Below are 24179 nucleotides of genomic sequence, written 5' to 3'. Positions count from 1 at the left end.
AGAGCTCCAAGGAGATTATGTTGAAAAATAAAAAAAAATTTACCCAAACAAAATTGTTTTTATACTTCATTCTAAGGACTTATTGAACTACCCTCGTATCACGAATAATTAATCGATATTTGTAAGCTACAACGCTTATAATACATTTAAACTTTCTTAAGCAATGGGGGGATACAAACGCATAAACCCAAGCACGCAAGTAAATTATCTTAACCGCTAGACTATTACACGAGTTGCGATCTGTAAAATAATTTTGAAATGCACTTGTATCTGAGGGTGGCAATTTCGGAAACGACTTCTGAATACGCGCAAGCCATCGCGGAACACAACAAAAGCACTCGAACTTACCTCATATCCTTACAAGTCAGCTGAAACAGTTATGGAACACAAGAACATCTTACTCCAAAAAACTCTCAAGTGTACACGATCTGTGAATAAGTTGTGCCATCGGCAATTGCATTATTTTTTATAAAAGCCTTTCCTTGATAAGTAGGAATATGGAGTAATGTGATGACTGCCACAGAAATGTAAAAAAACAATGTTATTTAGTTGATGCAATCCATCCATTACCGATTACGCTGCGAATTCACCCGGTGATTCACGCTGATAGGTTTATTTGTTACAACTTTAGGGGCGAGCTAAGCAAACCAATCGAATAGGTAGCTTGTACCGATCCTTCGGTAATGTCCACTTCACGCCGCTATTTTAATCTCAGTTCAGTGTATTTCACACATCTTACAGTATGTGATACTAGGCAATAGCCGAGGTTTATCCTACTAAAGAATAACCGTTGAATTAACCTTAATTTTATTGCGAAATTTACGAAATGTTAAGTGATTTTTACATTTTTACCCCCTTATTAAGAGCTGTTTATACTGTTACAGTTGTAGGAAACCCTCTACATTTTTTGATAAGGAAATATAACATTTCTTTTTTCTGCGTGTATATTTCCGAACATTGTAGAAGATTTCCTGACGTAAGATCATCTTTTGGGGCCTGAACCAGTTTAAGCCACAAGTCTAGAATATAGATTTTTTCCTTTCTTCCGTAAAAAATAAAAGTTCTTGGTGAAACTGTTTTTAAAGATTGTGAATACAAGATGTGTAACATATAATATTTCAATCGTACATATTTTTTATCTATTTAAAAAAATTCAATATTTAATAAATGTAGTTCTTTTAATACAAAACTTCAATAGGGGTTTTTAATTTTAAAAACGCACAGAAATACATAATGATGTAAAAAATAATCTTTCATATCGTATCACACTTTTCAAAGATATTTTAACCCTCTACCGCCCACATGCAGAAAACATAAATGTAATATTTACTTATCAAGAAATGTTGAGGGTTTCTTGTAACCGTAACAGTGTAAAATGCTCTTAATAAGGGGGTAAAAATGTAAAAATCACTTAGCATTTCGTAAATTTCGCAATGAAATTAAAGTTAATTCAACGGTTATCCTTTAGTAGGATAAACCTTGGTCATTCCCTAGTGGGCCTGCAGTGAATACATCGTTATTACTTTACCCCCCAGACTCAACTCGGATTTTACGAGAGTTTTGACACAGGTTCAGAAAAAGGCGGTTTTTATTATTAAAAAATTAATTTAAAATTTCGAAAATTTCCAGATGCGTTGTTAAGACACGAGGAAGGTAAATGACAAAGTTCCTACTTCGAGGAATGAAAGCAACTTCTTCAAATTAAGCGTTGAAAATGAACAAAATAATTTTCAGTATTAAATAAATAATATAGTTACAACGAAATTATCGATATTGCACGGTATCTTACCTTCAGCCAAGCTCGAAACAATAAACTGCACTCGTTTAAACTGAGGCAATCGCTCATAAATGCAAAAACAATGAACTTTCAAAAATGTTCAATGTTTTCAATTTTCCGGGCATACTATTCACTCTATGGCAATATTTTATATAACCTTTTTTATTCAGAAGAAAATTTAGAGTGTTTTATTATATAACTATTTTTGCTTTAAAAAAAGCCGTTCCCAAGGAAAATCCAAAAACATGAAATAGGCCGCCATATTGGAAGATGGCGCCTCTAGCGCCCCCCCCCCTAATTTACTGAATTTTTGGAGGTGTTTCAAGACCCCCTAAGGAAGCTTTCTGATAACTTAGTTCATTGTTATAAATTATTTCCGTTTAAGGTAATGGATGGATTCAATCAACTAAAAAACATTGCTTTTTGACATAGTCATCACATAGTCATCACATTACTCCATATTCCTACTTAGCAAGGAAGGGCTTTTATAAAAAAATAACGCAATTTTCGATGGCACAACTTATTCGCAGATCGTGTACACTTGAGAGTTTATTGGAGCAAGACGTTTTTGTGTTCCATAATAGTTTCAGCTGATTTGTAAGAATATGAGGTGATTTCGAGTGCTTGTGTTGTGTGTCGCGATGGCTTGCGCCTATTCAGAAGTCGTTCCCGAAATCGCCACCCTCAGTTATAAATGCATTTCGAAATTTTTAATTTTTAAAAATTTACAAATTTAAATTTACAAATATCAATTAAAGGAAGGGTCCACCTTTTATTAATAAAACTTCATATATTTGTTTACTTTGTATAGCTGAAGTCATACGGAACCTAAAACCATTCGATTTTTTTGTTTTAGGTAAGCCTTTCTCAAGTTCTGATGGAGCTACCAAAGCATTCAAGTTTTGAGGTGTTTTCACAACTACCGTTTTTGTAATAAAAAATTTCATAAAACGAATAAAATTTTTTTGATGTATTTTAAGACTTAATTTATCAAACCCAACAACTTTTACAATTTATAGTGCTGTCGTAACTATATAGTCTATGACGTTAACGTCAGTTAGATCTCTTTATATTATTAGTTAAAGTGACATGATAATTCGTAATTGCAGCATGGAGGAATTGTGCATAATAGCGATTGGGTCGGTAAAATCTACTGATTCCCAGATCAGCACCACTTGTGAATTAGTACTGGTAACCATCAATGATATACATATTTAGTTGCCTATAATTGTAACGTTTACTGAACTGTCGTGTTGTCCATATCGTACTTGGAAGATCAGTAGATTTAACTTAGTTTTCAGTAAAAAATAAGGTTCTTTTTTCTGCTTGCACAGTGACATATGTAACGTTCAGAGCCTTCATATTATGGAAATATAACTTTGAGACGAATGGCATTTTTTATCGCACCGATTTATATGTTAGTCAGGAGGGTAATAAGCCGACATTTTAGTTTTGATATACACTGAACCTTAGGAATAACATGCTTAAAAATCTAAAGAAAAAATTAAGGGCGGTAGGGGTTAATACATATTTTAGAGCTTGTAATAAGCATCTAAAAACATTTTTATCTTATAGTTTTGAAGGTTCATTCTGTTTATCCCAAATAATCTGGTAGAGAAGTAGTCCACAGATCAGTAATAGTATATTCATAAAAAAAAACTTGAAGAAGCTACTCTTTAAAAAAATGCAGTATTTTCTGAGAGCTAATGACATTCTGTTTTAATTTTGTGTATTAAGCTTGCTCAAGGAAAGCTTAAAAATTAGACGTGTGGCATTTTAAAAGACAACATTTGAATTTAATGTTTATAAACTTTTTTCGAAGGCAATTAAATAATTGCACCCAAACGGAAATAAGATAATGAGTTGGTTCAAAAATCTGCATGAGAGAAAGGATGTCGTGCAGATTAGAGCTTATACAAAACTTCCTTCATGATCTAAAATCTAGATATTATATGTTTTTATTTATATTTGTATACTTCGTGAAACAATTAATCGCACTCTTGTCTTATTCTAATGCCTGTACAAAGTATATTCATTAAAATTAAAATGATCAAACATTCTCCACAAAAAATCATAAAAAAGTCTGACACAGTTAATCTAAAATAACCAATGAAAGATAATCAAAAACGCAACACATATACATACATACAATACATACATAGGCACAACCACTCATCTGCAAGTCTGCATTTACTACCGAATACTTAACATAATTTAAATCCATTGTCTCTCTCTCTCTCTCTCTGTTTCTCTTAATACGTGTTATCCGCTGATTTAAAATTCTGGAACATATAACGGTATCGAACCGTTATTGGTTACTGTTTATTCTTGGTGCCAGATTCTTTTGGTTGTGGGATGAATACCAATTTGACGTCAGTTCGTAATTCCTACCAAGAGAACAAATGTCCCACGATGCACTCATTATTATGCAAATAATGTAACAATAACAAAAGAACCGTTCAAAAACTACGTCATGCTTTTTCGAACATTTTTTCGTCTCATCAGACAAAGTTATAAACTCCAAGGGTGACTATAGAGTATAGACTATAGACTAGTGGTTTTTGAACGGCTCCAAGGAGAAAACTTAACATTAAAGCACATTCGCCATCGTTCAAGTCAAAGTCGTTGATTTTTTATCAAACTTTGGGATCTTTCAAAGGAAGTCAGTTTTAAGAAAAAATATAGATTATTCCTTATTTCCTGAGATAATGATGATAATCATGCCATAACTACATATAAGGTTTTTCGGATCGTCTATGGGGATTTCAGAATTATCTACACATTCTGTAGGACTTTAAAAATAATCTAAACACAACATTTTTGGTCGCCATGTCCATCGAAGTATTCTGGACAGTAGGGAGGATCGTAGCTAGTTAAGCAAAAAGAGCCTTTCGACCCACTGGGCGTATGCTGGCCCATGATAAGATACTCGCCAGCTCTCTGACTAATTCTGGGTCCAGAGGGACATCTTCTCGAACAAGGTTCTGCGATCAATTGCCTTCCTCCATCATCAATACTTTGAGCCATGAAACAAACAACCCAAACATGACTACAGAGCTGATAATTCGGCTGGTTAGCACAGAAGGGCTGAACTTTTCCTCCGTTTACGCAGAAATCGACGTGGCCCACTCTTCCTGTTTCTCCTATACATAAATAGTATGAGAAATTAGAAAAAATATTTAAAATATTTTTCTACTTTGACAAATAATTTGCTTTTAAATTTGTTAAAATTGGTTAAAAAACTTTTTATCTAAGATATGCAAATCAAAACAGATTCGGAACCACTTGAAATTGAAATGCCTAATAATTGATTGGTTCTTGGAGACGAGTTTACTAGAATTTTTTTGTTATTGCTTTTTACCGAATTATTACAAGAAACGCAAATAGGTTACATAATGCATATTCATTTAGATGCAGTTTTATTCAAACAGAACAATAATTAAATAATAAACTTACAATTTTTAAGGAATTCTTTAAAAGTACGGGCGTGCAAAAAAATCCGAAACGTATGGTTGGGTCGACTATGTTCAGGTAAAGCCGGGACGGGTTTTCGAAAATCTCGTTTTCTCGGTCACAAATCTTTTATTAGTTAACATTTTTTGTACTACTTCGCGGTTGAATAGCATCATGTATAATAACACAAAATCGAGATTTTTATAACATTATTTTTTATTTAAAGAAGAAAAATTAAGAATAATCTTGAATGCGTTTGATAACCCAAAAGCTTTCGAGCTTTTGTGACTTTTTGGCAAATCCCTCTCTCAAAGTATCTAAAGGATATATAATAAATCTAATTTCAGTAACACATAAGAAGCATCATTTTTCCAACTTCTGGCTGGTTAGTCAAATTTTCAAAAACTATGCAATTCTACACTTCTCAGCGAAATCATCCTAAAAACCCAAGTTTTTCTTCAACCAGTATCTACGTTGATCCAAGGCATTTAAAACTGCTTTAAAAAACCTACTCGAGGCAAAGTCCTAATACTCGGCAAGTCCTCCCTGCATGGTTTGACAGAGGACGGAGGGAGTTTTAGGATATCGCGAAAGCCTCTTTAATGCTCGCGGAAGCCTACTTATTTCCGAATTCGCAATTTTCGAGTATTTTCGAGGAAAAACGAGCACTGAAAAGCTCTCTTGAACCTCGCGAAGAACTCTATTTTTCGTGACAGAGCATGCAGGGAGCACTTGCTGGGTATTAGGATTTTGCCTCGGGTAAACTAGTCAGCAACTAAAATAATAATCCAATAAGGTCCCAATATAACGAGCACCATTTTGGTTTTGAAATATCTGTTATGATAAGGGATATGCAGGAAATGTAATAAATAAAAACAGAGATAGCATGGTAACCAGTAAGATTTTTAAAAGAAGAAAGCTACATATTTTGTCTGCAGAAAACTGAATTTTCTTTTAAAATGAAAGAATATTTTGTTACAAAATTTTAATTTATATTCTTTTGAATATTTTTACTTCGAATACAGTTTTTCGACTGTAAAAATATAGTTGCTGTCTTTTTCAAAAAACGCGATGCTGGGTGACTCCGCGACTTCTGAGGAAGAATGCAGCAAGTGGTAGATGCTGCCTTCTTGCGTAAAAATGTGGTCTCGAATTCAGACGCTACTTCCTCAGAGTGTGTATTTACTCCCGATTTTTCGCAAATGCTGTCTTTTCCCGTTATAGAAATATTATATATAGAAAGTAAAATGGCAGAAACGGTATTGCAGAGAAATCATTGATGATTAAACTCTAAAAACCAGTTGATTTAACTTTAATATATTAAAGATATGCATAAAATAATTAAAGATAATTACCATAGTAGCCAGCATTGGTATGAATGACCTCCACGAAATCAGCATCACCACTGTCAAGTCGATTAACCAGACCAGGTCTGACTAAAGGACGCGCCGGATCAAGTCCTATAATGCGATGCATTCTAAAAAGTAAATAATTCGCCATAATTCCACAGAGATGGGCACCTAAAGAGTGCCCGACACAAGTGGTCTTTAAAATTGGTAATCCCAGGTTTCTCAAAGTGGTTAAGGTTCCCGCAAGACATCGGGCTACTGGTCGAAGATTGGCAACGGCTGCTGGATAGCAAGGGGCTGCACAGAGTGCTCCCCAGTCGACCAAAAAGATATTATAACTGCCGTTCCTTAGGTAAGCATCTCTGAGAACGACGATTGGCACCGATTCATCTCCACCTGGAAATTCAATCTTTATTGTTAAATATATTATGAATCACTCGGATAGTTTTTATTTTATATTATTGAAAAATGATTAATTAGCGATAATAATAATCGAACACATTTATAACCTGCTTTCATCGGTCCTCCGCCATTCGTTTTACAAATTATTTATCATAATTAACATTTCGTTTTCTGGTCATAAGATTGTTAGTCAAGCCTCGACGTGAGTTGCTTAGCAATCATGAGTTTATTAATAAACAAATATCCAAAAACATTCTGTGAAAGAATATTCTTCCCTTATCTGGGTATTGAACCCAGGTATTCTGATTACTAAACCTGAATTCTAAAATAAACAAATATGAGGGGCCATTGTAAGTGAGCCCCTTCCACCACGTGAACTTTCTTCCGGGAATCTCCTGGGAGTTTACTCTCGGGAATTGAACGTGATTTTCTCGATAATTGCCAGCGGAAAACTATCGGGGGTCGAGCGGAATATTCTCAGAAATCGAAAGTCAAATTTCCAGAAAATTCAAATGATGCACCAGCTCCATAAAATATATCTTTCCTGGAGAGGTTTTGTCTGGCTCAGGTCAGGCGCTATTTAACCTTCCCAAAGGAAACAAATTTCTAAGTCCGATCAGCACATTTATTTACATATTTCAAAACATTGACCGGGTATAAAAAATGATCGGAAATAAGAAGTTCACTCTATAAAATATGGAAATACTACGGAAAAGAGGGTTCTGGAAGAAAATGCTAAGACTGGAATACAGAAGACAAATACTTTAGGAATCCTGCGGTCGATATTTTATATACACTGTTATAAATTTCTGTAGGAATTTTCAGAGACGCGTCACTAAAGCTTTATGCAGAAACCGTTTTTAAATTTTCCGAAACTGTAACAGAAGTTTCAGTAGTGGTAACTGCATGAAACTCCAGTCAAATGCATCACAAAATTATGTTGCAGTTTAGGAATTTTCAGTTACTGTAACGGAAAATTCATAGAGATTAACAAATTTATGTTGGTTCATTATTTTAATATAAAACATGAAGTCTATATTTGTCCTAAAAATAAAAATAGGAAGAAAATAAAACTGAAGTTAAGACTAACCACTTCTTATGTATCTATGTTATATGCACTCTCATTGTATTAAATATATCATCAAAGCCCATCTTTTATGATAAGAATTTTTTTCACATTTCAAGTATTGAGTATATTATATAAGATAGTTATTTACATATAAACTTTGTTCGTATATAGTTTTACTTTAATTTTTATTTTTAAGACAATTATATACTGCAAATTTATATTAAAATTAATGAACCAACAATAATGTCTCTATACATTACATTTTTAGAGAAATTAACTCACAAAATGTATACAAAATCTTATTATATTTTTTATAAGTAATATTCGTATGCAATTTTTTTTTGTAAAACATTGAATTTTCAAGCAGAAAATATAACTTTTCAGCAAAAACATTAATTTGTAGCAAAATAGTTAAACCTTCAACCAAAGAAATTAATTTTCAACTAAAATACGAATGCTGCCTAAAAAAATGATTTCTTCAAAAAGTGGTTCAACCAAAATATTCAATAAAAAAATCTAGGGCGCGCGTCGGTTGAATCTTGCGCTTCGCGCTCGAACATAATTACACCTCGCGCGTTGCGCTCTGATATTTATTCTTTGCATTTGGAATTCTTGAAAAAAACTTAATCAAAAAGGTCTCTTTAAATGGCAGTATTTATATGCGTCTTCATATTCTGAATTGTCTACTTAATTAAGTATAGTCAAAGATTAAGTTTCTCAAAGCTCTGTAGGCTTTGAGGTACACATTCTCATCGTGACACTCGCGCTGCGCGCTTGATTTCCGACAGATATTTGTAAACAGGTTTTGTTTGATTTTTTTTCTCGTAACTTTTCGTCTTAACGAAATTGTAGATCTTTTTTGGGATAACCATTTTTGTTAATTCATCTTTTTTCGTATCCTACATAGTTTGTCCACAAAATGGAATTATTTATTTTCCATTATTTTTTGTGCAATCAAAATTTGAATTTTCGATTTTCGAATAAAATCCAAAAATTGATTATGATAATCTTGTAGGGCTTTCAAAAAGAAATGTTTTTCTTTTCTTGACTTTTTTTCATATCGTGCGTTTTTCGGCTTCAAATTTTAATTTTCGTTCAATTAAAAAAATTTTGGAAACGCTATAACTCTGAGAATTTTCTTTTTATCGAAAAAAGTCATGAGAATAAATTGTTTGTTCTTTTTAATACTATAAATATCCGTACATAGAATTTTCAAATTCAGAAAAAAGTGGTCTCAAAAATTTTCAAAATACGTTCACTTTTTGAATTTTTATCAAAAATGGCTGGTTCACAAACTCGTCCTTGCTTTTAGAACCTAAAAAAAGTGTGCCAAAGATGAATTTGAGTCGTTAATTTTTTCGAGAGTTATCGTGTTTACGGACGGACGGCCTGACGGACAGACAGACAGACGCCATCGTGAAAACCTGATTTTCGGATTCAAGGGGTGTTGAAACGTGGAGATAAGTTGAAAAAGTGTGATATTAAATTTCCGAAAATTCTAATACTTTCTCAATCATAAATGATGAGAATGTAAAAAGTTGTATCCTCAAACAGAGAAAAGATTAACTTTTAAGCAAACAGTAGCATTTTTATCCAAGAAAGATGAAATTTCTACTAAAACGAATGCATTTTTAAATCAAAAATACAAATGAAAAAAAGGAATTAAATTTTCATCCGAATAAGACTTTATTTTGACATTTTAATATCAAAATATAAGTTCTCCACAATAATTAAATCTTCCACGAAAATTATACTTGAATTTTTAACACAAAAATACGATGTTTGAACAAAACAGTTAAAATTTTAATAAAAAAGGGTAACTTTTTGGAAAAAATGGTCGAATTTGTATAAAAACAGTTGAATTTTTATCGAAGAAAGATTTCATGCCTACTAAAATAAATGAATTCTTCAATCAAAGACAAATAATCAAAACAAATAGTTGAATGTTTATCCAAAAAAGATTTCAGTTTCACTTTTCGGCATAAAAATATGTGTTTTAAATGAGAAAAAAATACTCTATGAGAATAGTTGCATTTTCTACCAAAAAATATGAATTTTCAACAAAACAGTTGGATTTTTATCAAAGAAGAAAATTTGTTTGAATTTTAAAGCAAACCGTTGCATTTTTAGCAAAGAAAGATGCAATTTCTAGTAAAATAGATGAATTTTTTTAATAGAAAGACAAATTTTCGAAAAATAGTTGAATTTTCAACTAAAAAAACAATTTTTTGTTTGACTTTTTAGCATTGAAATATGAGATTCAAAAACTAAGTCAATTTTCTATGAAACTAGTTGAATTTTCAACACAAAAATTAAAATTTCGACCAGAAAGGATGTCTTTTTAACAAAATTGATGAATTTTCAAACAAATAATAAAATTGATAACTAAAAAGGTAATATTGTGTAGAAAGCCACCGCAAACAAATAAATGCAAATACAAGGTAAATTAATCAATAACAAGAATATTATACCAGGGTTACTGCAAAACTTTATTTTTAATTTTCTCTAATTTCCCACTGATCAATTCTTTATTTTCCCTGACCATATTCATATTCAAAGAGAAAAAAAGTAAACTTGTAACATTTTTAATCTAGAATCTTTTCTAAACGAAATAAAATAATTTTAAATTAATATTGAAAAAATAAAAAATTAATTTTACTTGACAGTTTCCCTAACCAATAAAAATCTCCGACTTGAAAAAAAATGTTCTTAGCCAGGTTCGTTTTTGCTCACTAGGTTGTTCCGAAAAATTATGTTCAAGAATAAAATGCCGCTCTTTTGTAACAAATCAATAATCGTTACAAATTTTTTCGAACACGCCGATTACCACCAATACTGAACCTCCATGCCTCGTCTGTTAGCCGCACGCGCTCGAGAAGCGAGGAGCGCGCATGCAACTGCGCGTTTCTTTACCTCTCGATAACTTATATTTTTGTTACCATTTAGGAATTTTAGGAAAATATACGCAATTTTTAGAAACCGCTTCTGAAGTTAAATACAAATTTAGTAAATTTACTATAAAAGTTACGGAATTTTATTTTCAGCAACCTAATTTCGTAAATTTCAGTTCCTTTTGTATCTTGAATGTGTCGGAATGTTCCGAAAATTTTTAACAGTATACCTCACGCATGGGTTTGATGCTAGAGGAATCAAATACGCGAAAACTCGAATGCTCTTAAAATCAAAGGTCCCCGTAGAAGATGTATTTTATACACGTGGCGTACAGGTTGGATGTCGTGTCCTTGACATTTAAATTAAAATAATTAAATTTAATTATTCGCATTAAAATCACCGATTTTTCATTCATTGTTCATGCCCTTAGTCAAATAAGTTTTCATTCTAAATTCAAGACATTTCCATGACGTCTGCCAGATGACGCGCTTTGCGTTCGATAAAGTATTTCCCTCGCGCTACGCACTCAGCGCTTGTACTCTCCCCACATTTGTGCATGGAGCTTTTAAAATAAAAGATCCAACCATGGACAATTGCAATGGGGTGATTTTTATTTTTATGAATTCTTTTATGTTAAAGCTCCCTCGGCTTTAACTTTCTATATTAGGCTTGACTCCATTATATTAAATGTATATTGTATTAATTGTTGTACCTCGATCTGATACTGCTTATTCAGATATTGAAAAATAAAGGGCAAATCTTAGTTTTAATGATTATTTTAATATTTGTTCATTATTTTGCATTAATATTTATTTGCTGCTAACCTGAAAAAATGTATCATTTCAGTTTATTATTAAATTAAATAATAGGCATTGCGATTAAAACAGACGTATATTCTCAATGTTTCGCTTTTATAGTTTAAAAAAGTGCGCGTCCTATCAAAAAATGGTCCAAAGAAAATTTGTAGTTATAATTTAGGTGAACAATTTGGTTATTAAAATTTTTACTGTATCTTGTATATTTTTCTCAAAAATTTAGTTGGTTTATTTTCAATGTTGTTTTTCATAAATAAAAAGAAACTACGCATATATAATTTTGTCGTTTCATTTTTTATGCCATGTCTCCTATTTCCAAAAAATGTTTATAAATGTTATTTTTGTACAAATAAAATAAAAATTTTGCTTCCTATCAAAAAATTATTTATAGAAAATGTCTAGATTTTTTTTATAAATAACTTTTGTTCATTAATTTTTATCATATCTTGTGTCGTTTTCCAAAAATTGAATGTTATCATTTTTAACGCTAATTTTTTCCCTCACAAAGAAATGATATATTTGGCTTATTCCTAGGATATTTCGGCAGGATATAGGATATCCTGAAAAATGTCCCAAAAGTCTCCAGGGATATCCTTGGTATTTTCCAATGATATCGAGATTTTCGCCCCGTAGAATATCCACTCAATGTCCTGTGTGGGATATATACACAATTTTGGCAATGGAATGCAATATTTCTGAAATGCATATTTATTAAAATATGTAGAATGCTTGAAAACATCAAGCTTCACAAACATTCGTTTGAAAAAAAACCAATTTGTACAAATCTTGAATATTGGGTTTGTTTCAAAATCCTTTCGCAGTATAATTAGCAAACAATTACGAATGCGAATAATTTTTATAACCAATAACAGCCTATTTACAATAAAAAATAATTCACTTTCTAAAAATTTTTAAGTTGGCTGTTATCGTACCTGTAAAATCTAAATTGCGCAGTTAAGGAAGGAACTTTTCAACGGCAAAATCAGTTGGACAAAATCAGTTGGGCAAAATCAGTTTTCTATCAAATTTCCGGAAAATACCTAATATTGTTAAATTATTTCTTATTTTATTTGATACGATTAAATATAAATATAATTGGCAGTAGATATATTTAAATTTCCAGTAATATATGAAATTATAGAATTGGGATATCTTGGGGAACATCCTTGGCATATAAATTTGCGACATTAATGGGAAATTCTGAGGATATTCTGAGATATCCTTGGGACATTCCAGGGATATCGAGATTTCTGCCCTGAAGGATATTATTTGCGATATCCCTAGGATCTCCTGGGATATGCCCAGGATATCCTTGGAGATAAATGGGATATCCAGCTGATATCTCATGCTGTGAGGGTTGCGACTAAAATCAAAACTCCACGTCCTATCTAACAATTATTTGTAATAAATTTCTACATCTTATTTGAGTAGAAAACTTTTGTCTATTATTTTTTTTGTCTCGGTTGGTGTCAAAGTGTTACCCAGTAAACAGTCGTACACGACGACAACGAAAACGACAACAACGACGACGATGACAGACAAACAGACAGATAGACAGGCTCACATACACTATTGTAAAACGTGTTTTTGGGATTCTGGGGGTCTCAAAACGTTGAGATTTAAAGATATCCGCGATAGTCAGTATTCATCTAAAACGAATGCCTACGCACTATGATGAGAATGTAAAAATGAAACCTCAAATATTTGTTTGATTTTATTATTGTAGTTACCGATGGAGCCTGCTTACTTTTTGCTAGTTTAATGAGTAAAATTTCACTGATTCAAACATAGACAGTAATGAACCGACTACAGAAACCCTGAAATACCACGGAGAAGATGTATTTTATACACCAGGTGGACGGGTGGTATGCCGTGTTCTCGTGGAACAGGATGCAGGAACACTTAAGTTATTCGTAAAAGTAAACTTAACCGGGGAACTTGTACTTCTACGTAGCTGATGCATGGCTCCGGGAGTTTGCCGTTCGATTTCCCAGAGTTTTCACAGAAAAAACTAAGAATAAAATTTGTTGCACGAAATTTTTGTTGCAGAGAATCTTTCGCCGGTAATCGATGTAAAGTTTATCTTCTGTTTTTTTTCTGTGTTCCGAGGAGTTTTCCGCTCGATTCTCAAAACTTCCCCGCAGGTAACTGCCGAGAAGTTCTAATTCCATTCTCAATACTTAACTTCCAGAAGATTCCTGGTGAATTAACTTGAGTAACATGCCTAAATAATTATATTTTTTGATGTGGGGAATTTAACATAGGAATTTTGTTTCATCCCGCACCGCATTTTATTCCTGTTGCATATCCCCCCGAAATATTGTTTTGGGTACAGTTTTGTTTATTTCAGGATAAGTCATACCGGATACGTCTAAGCAGAACAAGTCCTCCAATAATAAGTAATATGTTAGAACATCTCTTTCTACGCGACATGTTTTCTCCAGAAATTACTCTCCAAAAGCAATTCTTTCTCATGAAATTAAGAACGAAAGGAAAAGTCTAGCTTTCAAAGGCAAACTGGGACATCTCTTTCCAAAAAAATGCTTTGAAGCACCATCAGAAGGCTCTTCTTAGAAATCACTTTCGAACTTTAATAAAAGCAGAGTGGAAATAGGGAGTTCTAGAAAGTGGGAGATGTTGTATAGTGGAGTCCAATAGTGCCTTAATCGGAAATCCCCAACAATGAGACTAGACCCACAAAAACAAAAATGTTGATCAACAGGGCGCTGAAACAGTACTCAATGTTTCCTAAGAATTAAAAGAAAAAAAATATATGCCCGCTGCTCGGGCACACTCTCAGTGCACGCCGCACGCGCGGCGCTTCGCGCCAAGTTTGGGCGCGCCCAGGGCACGCGAGTACGCTTTCGCACTTCGCGCTTGTTTTCGTACGTTCAATGCGTACACTTTAACTAATTTTTTTATATTGTAAATACTATAATTTAAATCGAAAATTGTGATTTAAACTTCTGAGGAATTACAGCCATAAATTGTAACTGAATTTTTCTCGATTCGATTTTAAAGAAGGTTCTCAAAGTACCTACATTACGAAAATCGCGCTCGATAATTCGTGTCCACTTGAAAAACTTCATCAAGATCATTTGTAAATCTTGTTAAAATCTACTAAAAATAACGTTTTAAACTTATGGATCTCTTAAAAAATTAAAATTGCATATTTTTGAAAATGATCCAACTTTTGGAACTTTTGTCTAATTAAAAAATTTCATGATAATAGTTTCGAAAGACATATATTTTACATCTAGTAGAAATTTGGATTGATATTTCTTAACCTATTAAATTTTTTTTTTCCTTTTTTAGAAAATTTTTAAAATGTTGAAAAGCATATAACTTTTTGAAGTTGTATCGAATTTAAAAATGTCATAAGGATAATTTGCAATTCTTTTTGACGCGTATCAGAAAATTTGACAAAAATTTCTAAAACTCATAAAAAATTTGTATTCAAATTTTGAAAAACTCAACCTTTTGAATTTTTGTCTAATCGAAAAATTTAACTGACATAGTTTATAAATATATTTGATATCTAGTGATAAATTTAAATGAAATTTTCTAATCTTTTAGGAAAATATTTATTTTGTTTTTTCTGAAAATTTTCAAAATTTTCAAAAGTATATGACTTTTCTAATTTTCATCGAAATTAAACATTTTATTTTGATAATTTGCAAGTCTTCTACCTATCTATAAGAAAATTTGACAAAAAATTTTTTACTCGAATATTTTTTTTCTTTCAAATTTTCAAAATGCTCTAAAATTTTTTATTTTGGTTGGAAATATCTGCTTAACGAACTTGGCCTTCATTTTGACAACCTTAACAAGTATATCAAAGGCTGACTTGATTGGACAAATCCTTCAAATGTTAGCGTGGCTAAAACATTCAGGTAACCATACATACAGCCATACAGGCATACCCCCCCCCCTCATAATTTTTGGGTTTTCTATAGCCCACTGAACTGCGCGCCAAATGCGCGATCGATTAAAATTTTGGCGCCACAAAACTGTAGGCGTTACGCGGGGCGGGGGGGGGGGGCTATCCATTGCTAATCGAGTTATCAGCGATCGAAATGTGTGTGGGGAGGGGGCGTGATTTTTCAAAAATAATAACGTTTTTCCAAATTCATTATACATATCTTTCATAACTTCAAATGCGCTCAAATGCGCAGCACTAAAAAATGTTGCGCTATACCCATAGAAATTTAGTTACAAAATACGTTAAAACAGATATTACAGTTTAGTATAATCTTTTACGATTTAGGGAAATCGGGTATTTATATTAGAAAGTAGTATAGTATTTATTAATAATTTATGAAAATTTTACTTTGGAAAATTAATAAAAGTTCTAAAAACTTGTAAAAGAAAATGTGATATTTAAAATTCACTATATTAAATTTAAACAGGACCATAATGTCAAATATTAGAAAGATTGGAATAATTTTTTCACATTCTGAAAGAGAGAATTCTGAAATTTGCTAAAGACTATACTAAAAATTATGAGTCATTCGAAAAAAATGTGACGGTCAAAAATACGAAAACGACAAGTTCGTAAGCCCGTCGTGAAACTCCACCATCTCACACTGCACAATTATAGCACATAAATATGCACATTATCATGGTAATGATTAGTATTTGTACACATAACAATGTAGAATGCACATTCGCTGATGTAACTTAACTCAACCTTTACTTATATACATAGTACGCAAACATATACATATAACACACGCATCGCACGCAAATCACGCTGAGAGAAGCGGTTTGAAGATTCCTTATATACTAAATGGTGAGAATTTTTAGAATCATGAAAAACAGCATGGTGCTTAATAACCCGACTTAAAAACATTCAAAATTAAAAGTAAAAACAGGCTGGGTAATACAAGTAACAGTGCTGGGTAAAAAATTGCAGGGGCCCTGAACTTAATACAAATTTTGTATAAATGCAGTATAATATTATACAATTACAAGGTCAACCATTTATGAGAAAAAAGAGCTATAAATAAAATAATTCCTCATTTTTTGCGAATACACGTCGTCTTTGAAATCCTTGAAATCTTTATGAAATCTTTAAAACCTTTTGAAATCTTTGTGAATTCATTGAAATCTCTTGAAATACTTAAAATCTTGAGATTTCTGTGAATTATTTTGTAATCATTCTCAATTTTGGTAAAATATTTGAAATCCCTAAAATCTTTAAAATACCTTAAATCTTTGTAAAATTGTTATGACATATTTGTGAATGCTTAGTTTAAAATTTGTTTGTGAAACCTTTTGTGTTAGTTTGAAATCTTTGAAACCTTTAAAATCTTCTCAAATTTATTCAAACCGATTTGATAGTCTAACGTATTTGAAATATTTATGATATATTTGAAATCTTTTGAAAGCTTCACAATCTTTGGAAATGTTCGAAATCTTTGTGAAACTTCTGAAATCTGGTGTAAACGCCATTTTAGAATCTTCGAAATCCTTGCAATCTTTATGAAATGTTCGAAATCTTTGGGAAATTTTTGTGAAATCTTTTGAAATATTTGTGAATTTTTTTTATTTGTTGAAATCATCGAATTCTTTAAAATCTTAGTGAAATATTTTCAAATCTTCCAAATATTTTACAACCTTTAGAATCTGATGTAAACCCTTTTTAAAATGTTTGACATCCTTTAAATCTTATCAAATATTTAAAAGCCTTGTAAAATTATTGTGAAATATTTTTAAACTAGTGATGTACACTAGGGTGATCCAAACAACCGACTTTAGAATTGAGGAAATGCCCTCCCCCCCCACATTTTGTGAGGTTGCGGGAAAAAAATTCTCTCCAAGTTTGAGTCAAATCGATTACTATTAACACGTGCCGCAAAGGCCCTGAAAATCTCACAAGATTAACATGGGGAAATTTTAGTTTTCGGAAAAATGGGTTTCAGATTTCTGGATTTAAACTTAGCTTGCGGGGGATATTAAGAATTTTGATGCCCCCCCCCCCGGCCCTTATGGAACCCCAAAAATGCCTCAAAAAACTGAAATTGACATTTTCGCCAAAAAGTGACATATAAATGCTCTGTTTTCCCCTTTTTTGCCATAAATTATTTTTGTTTCACAAGTGGAATGGTTTCAATTATTTTTCAACTAATTACCAATTGTTTAAACAATTGATTTTTGTTTAATAATTTTTTTGCAGTCACTCATTGAAAGGTAGATTTTTTATTTTTTATTGGACAATTGGTCATTTTTAGGAATAATGATCTTTGTTTTAAGCCTTTAGTATTTGTTGAAACAATTAATTATTATTTAATTGTAACTTTTTCTTAAACCGAAGTATAAAACTTTAGTTTAAAAAAAAATAGTTATAGCTTTTCTGCTTATTATTAAATATCTACGCCTAATAAATTTATTAAATATTAGTGTAATATTTTATTGGAAATTGTGATTCAAAAATCTGTTTTTTGTCTCAATTCAATTAAGTATTTTGCTTATTATTAAATATTTAAAAGTCAAGTAAATGCTTTAAATAACTAATAATGTTCATAAAATGTTTTACATTGGTCATAAAATGTATATTTTTACATTCTCGTCATTTATGATTGAGAAAGTATTAGAATTGTCGGAAATTTGACATCACACTTTTTCAACGGATCTCCACGTTTCGAGACCCCCTGAATCCGAAAATCAGTTTTTCACGATGGCGTCTGTCTGTCCGTCCGTCCATAAACACGATAACTCTCGAAAAAAGGAACGAATCAAATCCATCTTTGGCACACTTTTTCTAGGTCCTAAAAGGAAGGACGAGTTCGTTAACCAGTCATTTTTGATAAAAATTCAAAAATAGAGCGCATTTTGAACATTTTTAAGACCACTTTTTTCTGAATTTGAAAACTCTATGTACGGATATTTATAGCATTAAAAATAACAAATAATTTATCCCTATGACTTTTTTCGATAAAAAGAAAATTCTCAGAGTTATAGCGTTTTCAAAATTTTTTTATTCAACCGAAAATCAAAATTTGAAGCCGAATAACGCACGATATGAAAAAAGGCAAGAGAAGAAAAACATTTCTTTTTGAAATCCCTATAAGATTATCACAAACTATTTTTGGATTTTCTTTAAAACTCGAAAATTCAAATTTTTATTGCACAAAAAATAATGGAAAATAAAAAATTCCATTTTGTGGACAAACTATGTAGGATACAAAAAAAAGATGAATGAACAAAAATGGTTATCCCAAAAAAGATCTACAATATTGTTAAAAATCACTTCTTGATAGGACGCGTACTTTTTGCTTTATTCGTGAAAAATAACGTTGAAAAAAGTAAAATAAAAAAAAAATGTATGGAAAAACGACGAAAGTTACAAGAAAAAAAATTCAACAAAACCTGTTTACAAATGTCTGTCGGAAATCGAGCACGCAGCGCGTGTGCCACGATGAGAATGTGTACCTCAAAGCCTACAGAGCTTTGAGAAACTTAATCGTTGACTACACTTAATTAAGTAGACAATTCAGAATATGAAGACGCAATATAAATACTGCTATCTAAAAGAGATCTTTTTGATAAAGTTTTTTTCAAGCATTCCAAATGCAAAGAATAAATATCCGAGCGCGAAGCGCGAGGTAACCTATTATCGAGCGCGAAGCGCGAGATGCAACCGTCGCGCTGAAATCGTCGTTCTGAAATTATTTAAATAATTTTTTCCTTTAAATCCCCCTCGTAACACACTCGTTTTACCTCTGAAAGCTCAAAGTAAGTTTTTTGTTTCTTTATGTTGATCCCGCAGATTAGCTGTTAGTCTTCTCAAAGCAATTATAAATCTTTGTATTTTTTAACGCCACTGGAAATTAAAACACAAAATTTTGCTCTCAACAATGAGAAATTACCACATTAATTTCAAAAAATAGAAATTTCGAAAATTTATTTTCGAAAAAAATTTTTTAAACAAACCAAATTTATTTGAACAAATATGAATTTATTACAAAATAAGGTACTAGTATCTAAATGACGCAGACATTTAATAATGTGCAGAAAAGTTAACTAATTTTTTTTTGACTAGTGTTTTATACCTATTTTAAAGAAAAAGTTACAATTAAATAATAATTAATTGTTTAAACAAATACTAAATGGTTGAAACAAAAATCATTATCCCTAAAAATGTCCAGTTGTCCAATCAAACATAAAATTTACCATTCATTGAGTGATTGGATCAAAAAATTATTTAAAGAAAAATAAATTGTTTAAACAATTGTTAATTAGTTGAAAAATACTTTAAAACATCCCACTTGACAAACAAAACTAGTTTCTAGCAAAAAAGAGAAAAACAGAGCATTTATGCGTACATTTTTGACAAAAATGTCAATTTCAGTTTTTTGGGGCATTTTTGGGGCTCCGCAAGGGGGGGGGGCCTCAAAATTTAAAGTAATTTAATGGAAATGATTGATGAGAGACTCTTTACCAAATTCTTAATATCTCCCGCAAGCTAAGCTTAAATCCACAAACCTGAATCCCATTGCTCCGAAAACCAAAATTTCCCCATGTTAATCTTATGGGATTTTCAAGGCCTTTAACCGATTTGGCTCAAACTTGGAGGGAATATTTTTCAGGCAACCTCACAAAATAGGGAGGGGGGGGGCATGTCGTCTAACCCAAAAAATGTTTTCAACCGGTATGATTTTGGACCACCCTAATGTACAAGCCTCTTTTAAATCGTTCAAATCCATAAAATCTTTGTAAAACGTTCATAAATCTGTAAAACGTTCCAAAAATTTTTTAAATATTTGTATATCTTTAAAATATATTGGAACCTTCTAGAATCTTTAGATATGCTTTGTAATCTGACGCTCAAAACCTGAGTGGTAAAATCCTTGAAATTTGCAACTAATAACTTTTATAATTTGTACGTTGAGTATCATAAAAAATGTATACCTTAGCCAATTATTACCACTCTTGCCTTAAAAACAAAACACTGGAAAACACGTGTCCATACTCCATACATGAATCTTGACCTGTCAGAGGGAACCACGAAATTCTCCGATTCACATCGTGAGCGCTCGGCTATAAGGTACAATCGGCGGATTCGGCTAACCTCGGGAGATTATTGGAGCTATTCAGATTTTTTGATATAGTGTTTTATAATTTCCTCAACTGAAGATTACAATTTCTGTTAACGTCTATCAAAGAAAATAAAAATATCTCTTATTACATTTCACTTTCTCTTTGACTATATTAATTTGTAGAAATTTATATTAACTTTTGTACTTCAATCTATTAATTCCTATAATTGCTTTTATATTATTTGAATATGTCATTATCAATTTTTCTTATTCTGCGTTTTAATACATAAAATATCAATCTTTGCTATTGAATATACCAATTCTTGTTCTAAAGATATTAAGTTTTCATATTCTAATTTTAAAGTTTCGTAATGAGGCTAACAATAGTTTTTATATTTACACGATTTCCCTAAATCGTAATCAACTATATCAATTATGAATATTGAAATATCAAGTATTATTACAAATTTTCTTTTAGTGTAGCTAGTTAACAAAGATATCATATTTTTGAGGGGTGGGGGGGGGGGGGCAGTGTAACGCAGGTGTTAAATTGTCAACAGTGATGGGCAATATAAAGTTGAAGCCATGAACTCTTTCGTCATCAAATGGGCTCATTTGCGCCATATATTTTTTTGAAACTTCGAAAATTGCTCAAGATATGGAGGTAACAAAATTGTACGAAGTGATGACCAACAAAATAAAAAGTTTTCAATCCGCTTTGATATAGTGACTTTCTTATGGAGTTTCAAATGCACTCATATACGCCACTTATAAAATTAACAAAAAACCATAATCAACCCCCCAATTAACACTTGCTACCGATCCACTACCCGATGATATCTCCAAATAACCTAAATTGCAATATAAAAATTTATAATGATCTCTTCGAATAGAATTTCAAATGCGCTCATACGCGCCACTTTCAATATTGACAAAAACCCATAATCAACCCCCTCATTACCAGTTGTTACGATTGACTATTCGATGATATCTCCAAATAACTTAAATTGCGGTATAAAAATTTATAATTGTCTCTTCATATAGGATTTCAAATGCGCTCATATACGCCACTTTCGAAATAGACAAAGAACCATAATGAACCCCCTCATTACTACTTGTTACGATCCACTATTCGATGAAATATCCAAATAACTAAAATTGCAAAATAAAAATTTATAATGAGCTCTTCGTATAGGATTTCAAATGCGCTTATATGCGCCACTTTCGAAATTTACAAAAACCAATAATTAACCCCCTAATTTCCAATTGTTATCGATCCACTATCCGAGGATATCCCCAAATAACTAAAATTGCAAAATAAAAATTTATAATGATCTCTTCGTATAGGATTTCAAATGCGCTCCTTTACTCCACTTTCAAAATCAACAAAAAAACATTAAGCCCCCCCCCCCCCTCATTAACACTTGTTACGATCCACTATTCGAGGATATCTCCAAATTACTAAAATTGCAAAATAACAATTTATAATGATCTCTTCGTATAGGATTTCAAATGCGCTTATATGCGCCACTTTCGAAATTTACAAAAACCCATAACTAACCCCCTCATTTCCAATTGTTATCGATCCACTATTTGATGATGTCTTCAAATAACTTAAATTGCTGTCTACAATCTTATAATGATCTCTTCGGATAGGATTTCAAATGTGCTCCTTTGCTCCACTTTCAAAATTAACAAAAAACATTCAGCTCCCCCTCATTAACACTTGTTACGATCCACTATCCGAGGATATCTCCAAATAACTAAAATTGCAGAATAACAATTTATAATGATCTCTTCGTATAGGATTTCAAATGCGCTCCTTTACTACACTTTCAAAATTAACAAAAAAACATTAAGCTCCCCCTCACTAACACTTGTTATGATCCACTATTCGAGGATATCTCCAAATAACTAAAATTGCAAAATAACAATTTATAATGATCTCTTCGTATGATTTCAAATGCGCTTATATGCACCACTTTCGAAATTTACAAAGACCCATAATTAACCCCCACATTTCCAATTGTTATCGATCCACTATCCGATGATGCCTTCAAATAACTTAAATTGCAGTATAAAAATTTATAATGATCTTTTCGGATAGGATTCTAATGCGCTCGTATGCGCCACTTTCGAAATTGACAAAAAACCGTAATCAACCCCCTCATTACTACTAGTTACGATCTCCAAATAAATAATAAAAATATTTGAAATACTATACGAAGAGCCCCTTATAAAATGCTATAGTGCAATTAAGGCCATGTGACGAGAGGGTCACGTAACCAAACCTGGTCTTCGATTTTTCTTTCCCAACTTACGTCTAAACGAAATGAGGTATCGCTCTGAAAGTTTGGGAAATGAAGGAGGAGGTAATAAAGTCCATGTCTCTGCTTTGTTCCGGTGGAAATTTTGAGAAAAAATTTTTTTTGAAGAAAATACCAGTGGAGAAGTTTTCTTTCCCAACTTACGTCCACACGGAATGAGATATCGTGTTAAAAATTTGGCACGATAAATAGAAGGCATGCAAGAATTTGTCTCTGGTCCTAAATAATTAGAATAGTGAAAAAAGCTTTTTTTTAAATTTCTATTTTGGAGAAATACCGACGGCGCTGTCGTCAATCCCTGCAAGCAATTTGCAGTGTTGTCAATGGGCTAGTTATGAGGTTTATATTTATCAAAGTGGGACAAAACAACAAAAATCGCTCACGAATATTATGCACACATAATGCAAAAACTAATGTTTGTACTTGAAATGCAAAGAAACATATATGGTCTGATCTGACATACGTATCACTCTGGTATCAGCTGTGTCAAAGCAGCACTAGCGCAGCGAGTAGACAACTTCGAACTTCTAGGGGTCTGTGGGCCATCTTACGATGTACCATTTGATTATTCGCGCGAGCATTTTTGCCGACAAACTGTGCATGAAAATATAAACATGTGAGCACTGCCATGTTTGTCGCGGGACATCAATAGGTGGCGGACCTCCCCCCTCATTGCATCACCCCCGCAATGGCATGCCGAGTCCCTTGTTTCCTATGACCAATAGTCCGCTGCAAAACCTGAATGTGTCCGTCGATAATCATTATTTGCATAAATAAACTTTTTTCTTCCTCCAACTCTTTGCAAGGCCACAAACGATCCTTTAAGGGCATGTGACACAGCTAAATACCTATATTACCGACCACAGTTTTTCAGTTCACTGAATGTTTTTTTGAACCTCAGAACTTTTTTTGTAAATAATATATCGAGCTGAAATTTTGGGAAATGTATTACAGTACAATAAAGTACGTTTAGGTACTGCATTTTGGTAGGAGCTTCACTGAAAATTATTTCATCTTTTTTCTGAACCTCAACATTTTTTGAACGTTCCAACTT

The 24179-nt window shown here is 32.1% G+C and overlaps 1 protein-coding gene across 1 annotated transcript in view; it reads right to left on the bottom strand.

Moving 5' to 3' along the window:
* Positions 1-3643: 3643 nt before the first annotated feature.
* LOC117182680 (phospholipase A1 member A-like) overlaps positions 3644-24179 on the bottom strand; it is a 32918-nt gene continuing 12382 nt past the window's right edge. The window contains exons 2-3 of the mRNA XM_033375787.1: positions 6586-6975; positions 3644-4920 (exon numbers count right to left, since the gene is read on the bottom strand). Of these exons, the coding sequence (XP_033231678.1) occupies positions 4583-4920; positions 6586-6975 (728 nt within the window). The 3' untranslated portion in view covers positions 3644-4582. The remainder of the gene's footprint in view (positions 4921-6585; positions 6976-24179) is intronic.

The sequence above is a fragment of the Belonocnema kinseyi genome, chromosome 1 (assembly GCF_010883055.1).
Source record: "Belonocnema kinseyi isolate 2016_QV_RU_SX_M_011 chromosome 1, B_treatae_v1, whole genome shotgun sequence".
Lineage (NCBI taxonomy): Eukaryota > Metazoa > Arthropoda > Insecta > Hymenoptera > Cynipidae > Belonocnema > Belonocnema kinseyi.
Note: the sequence above shows the minus strand (reverse complement) of the source record. Positions and strands in the feature narration are given on the sequence as shown.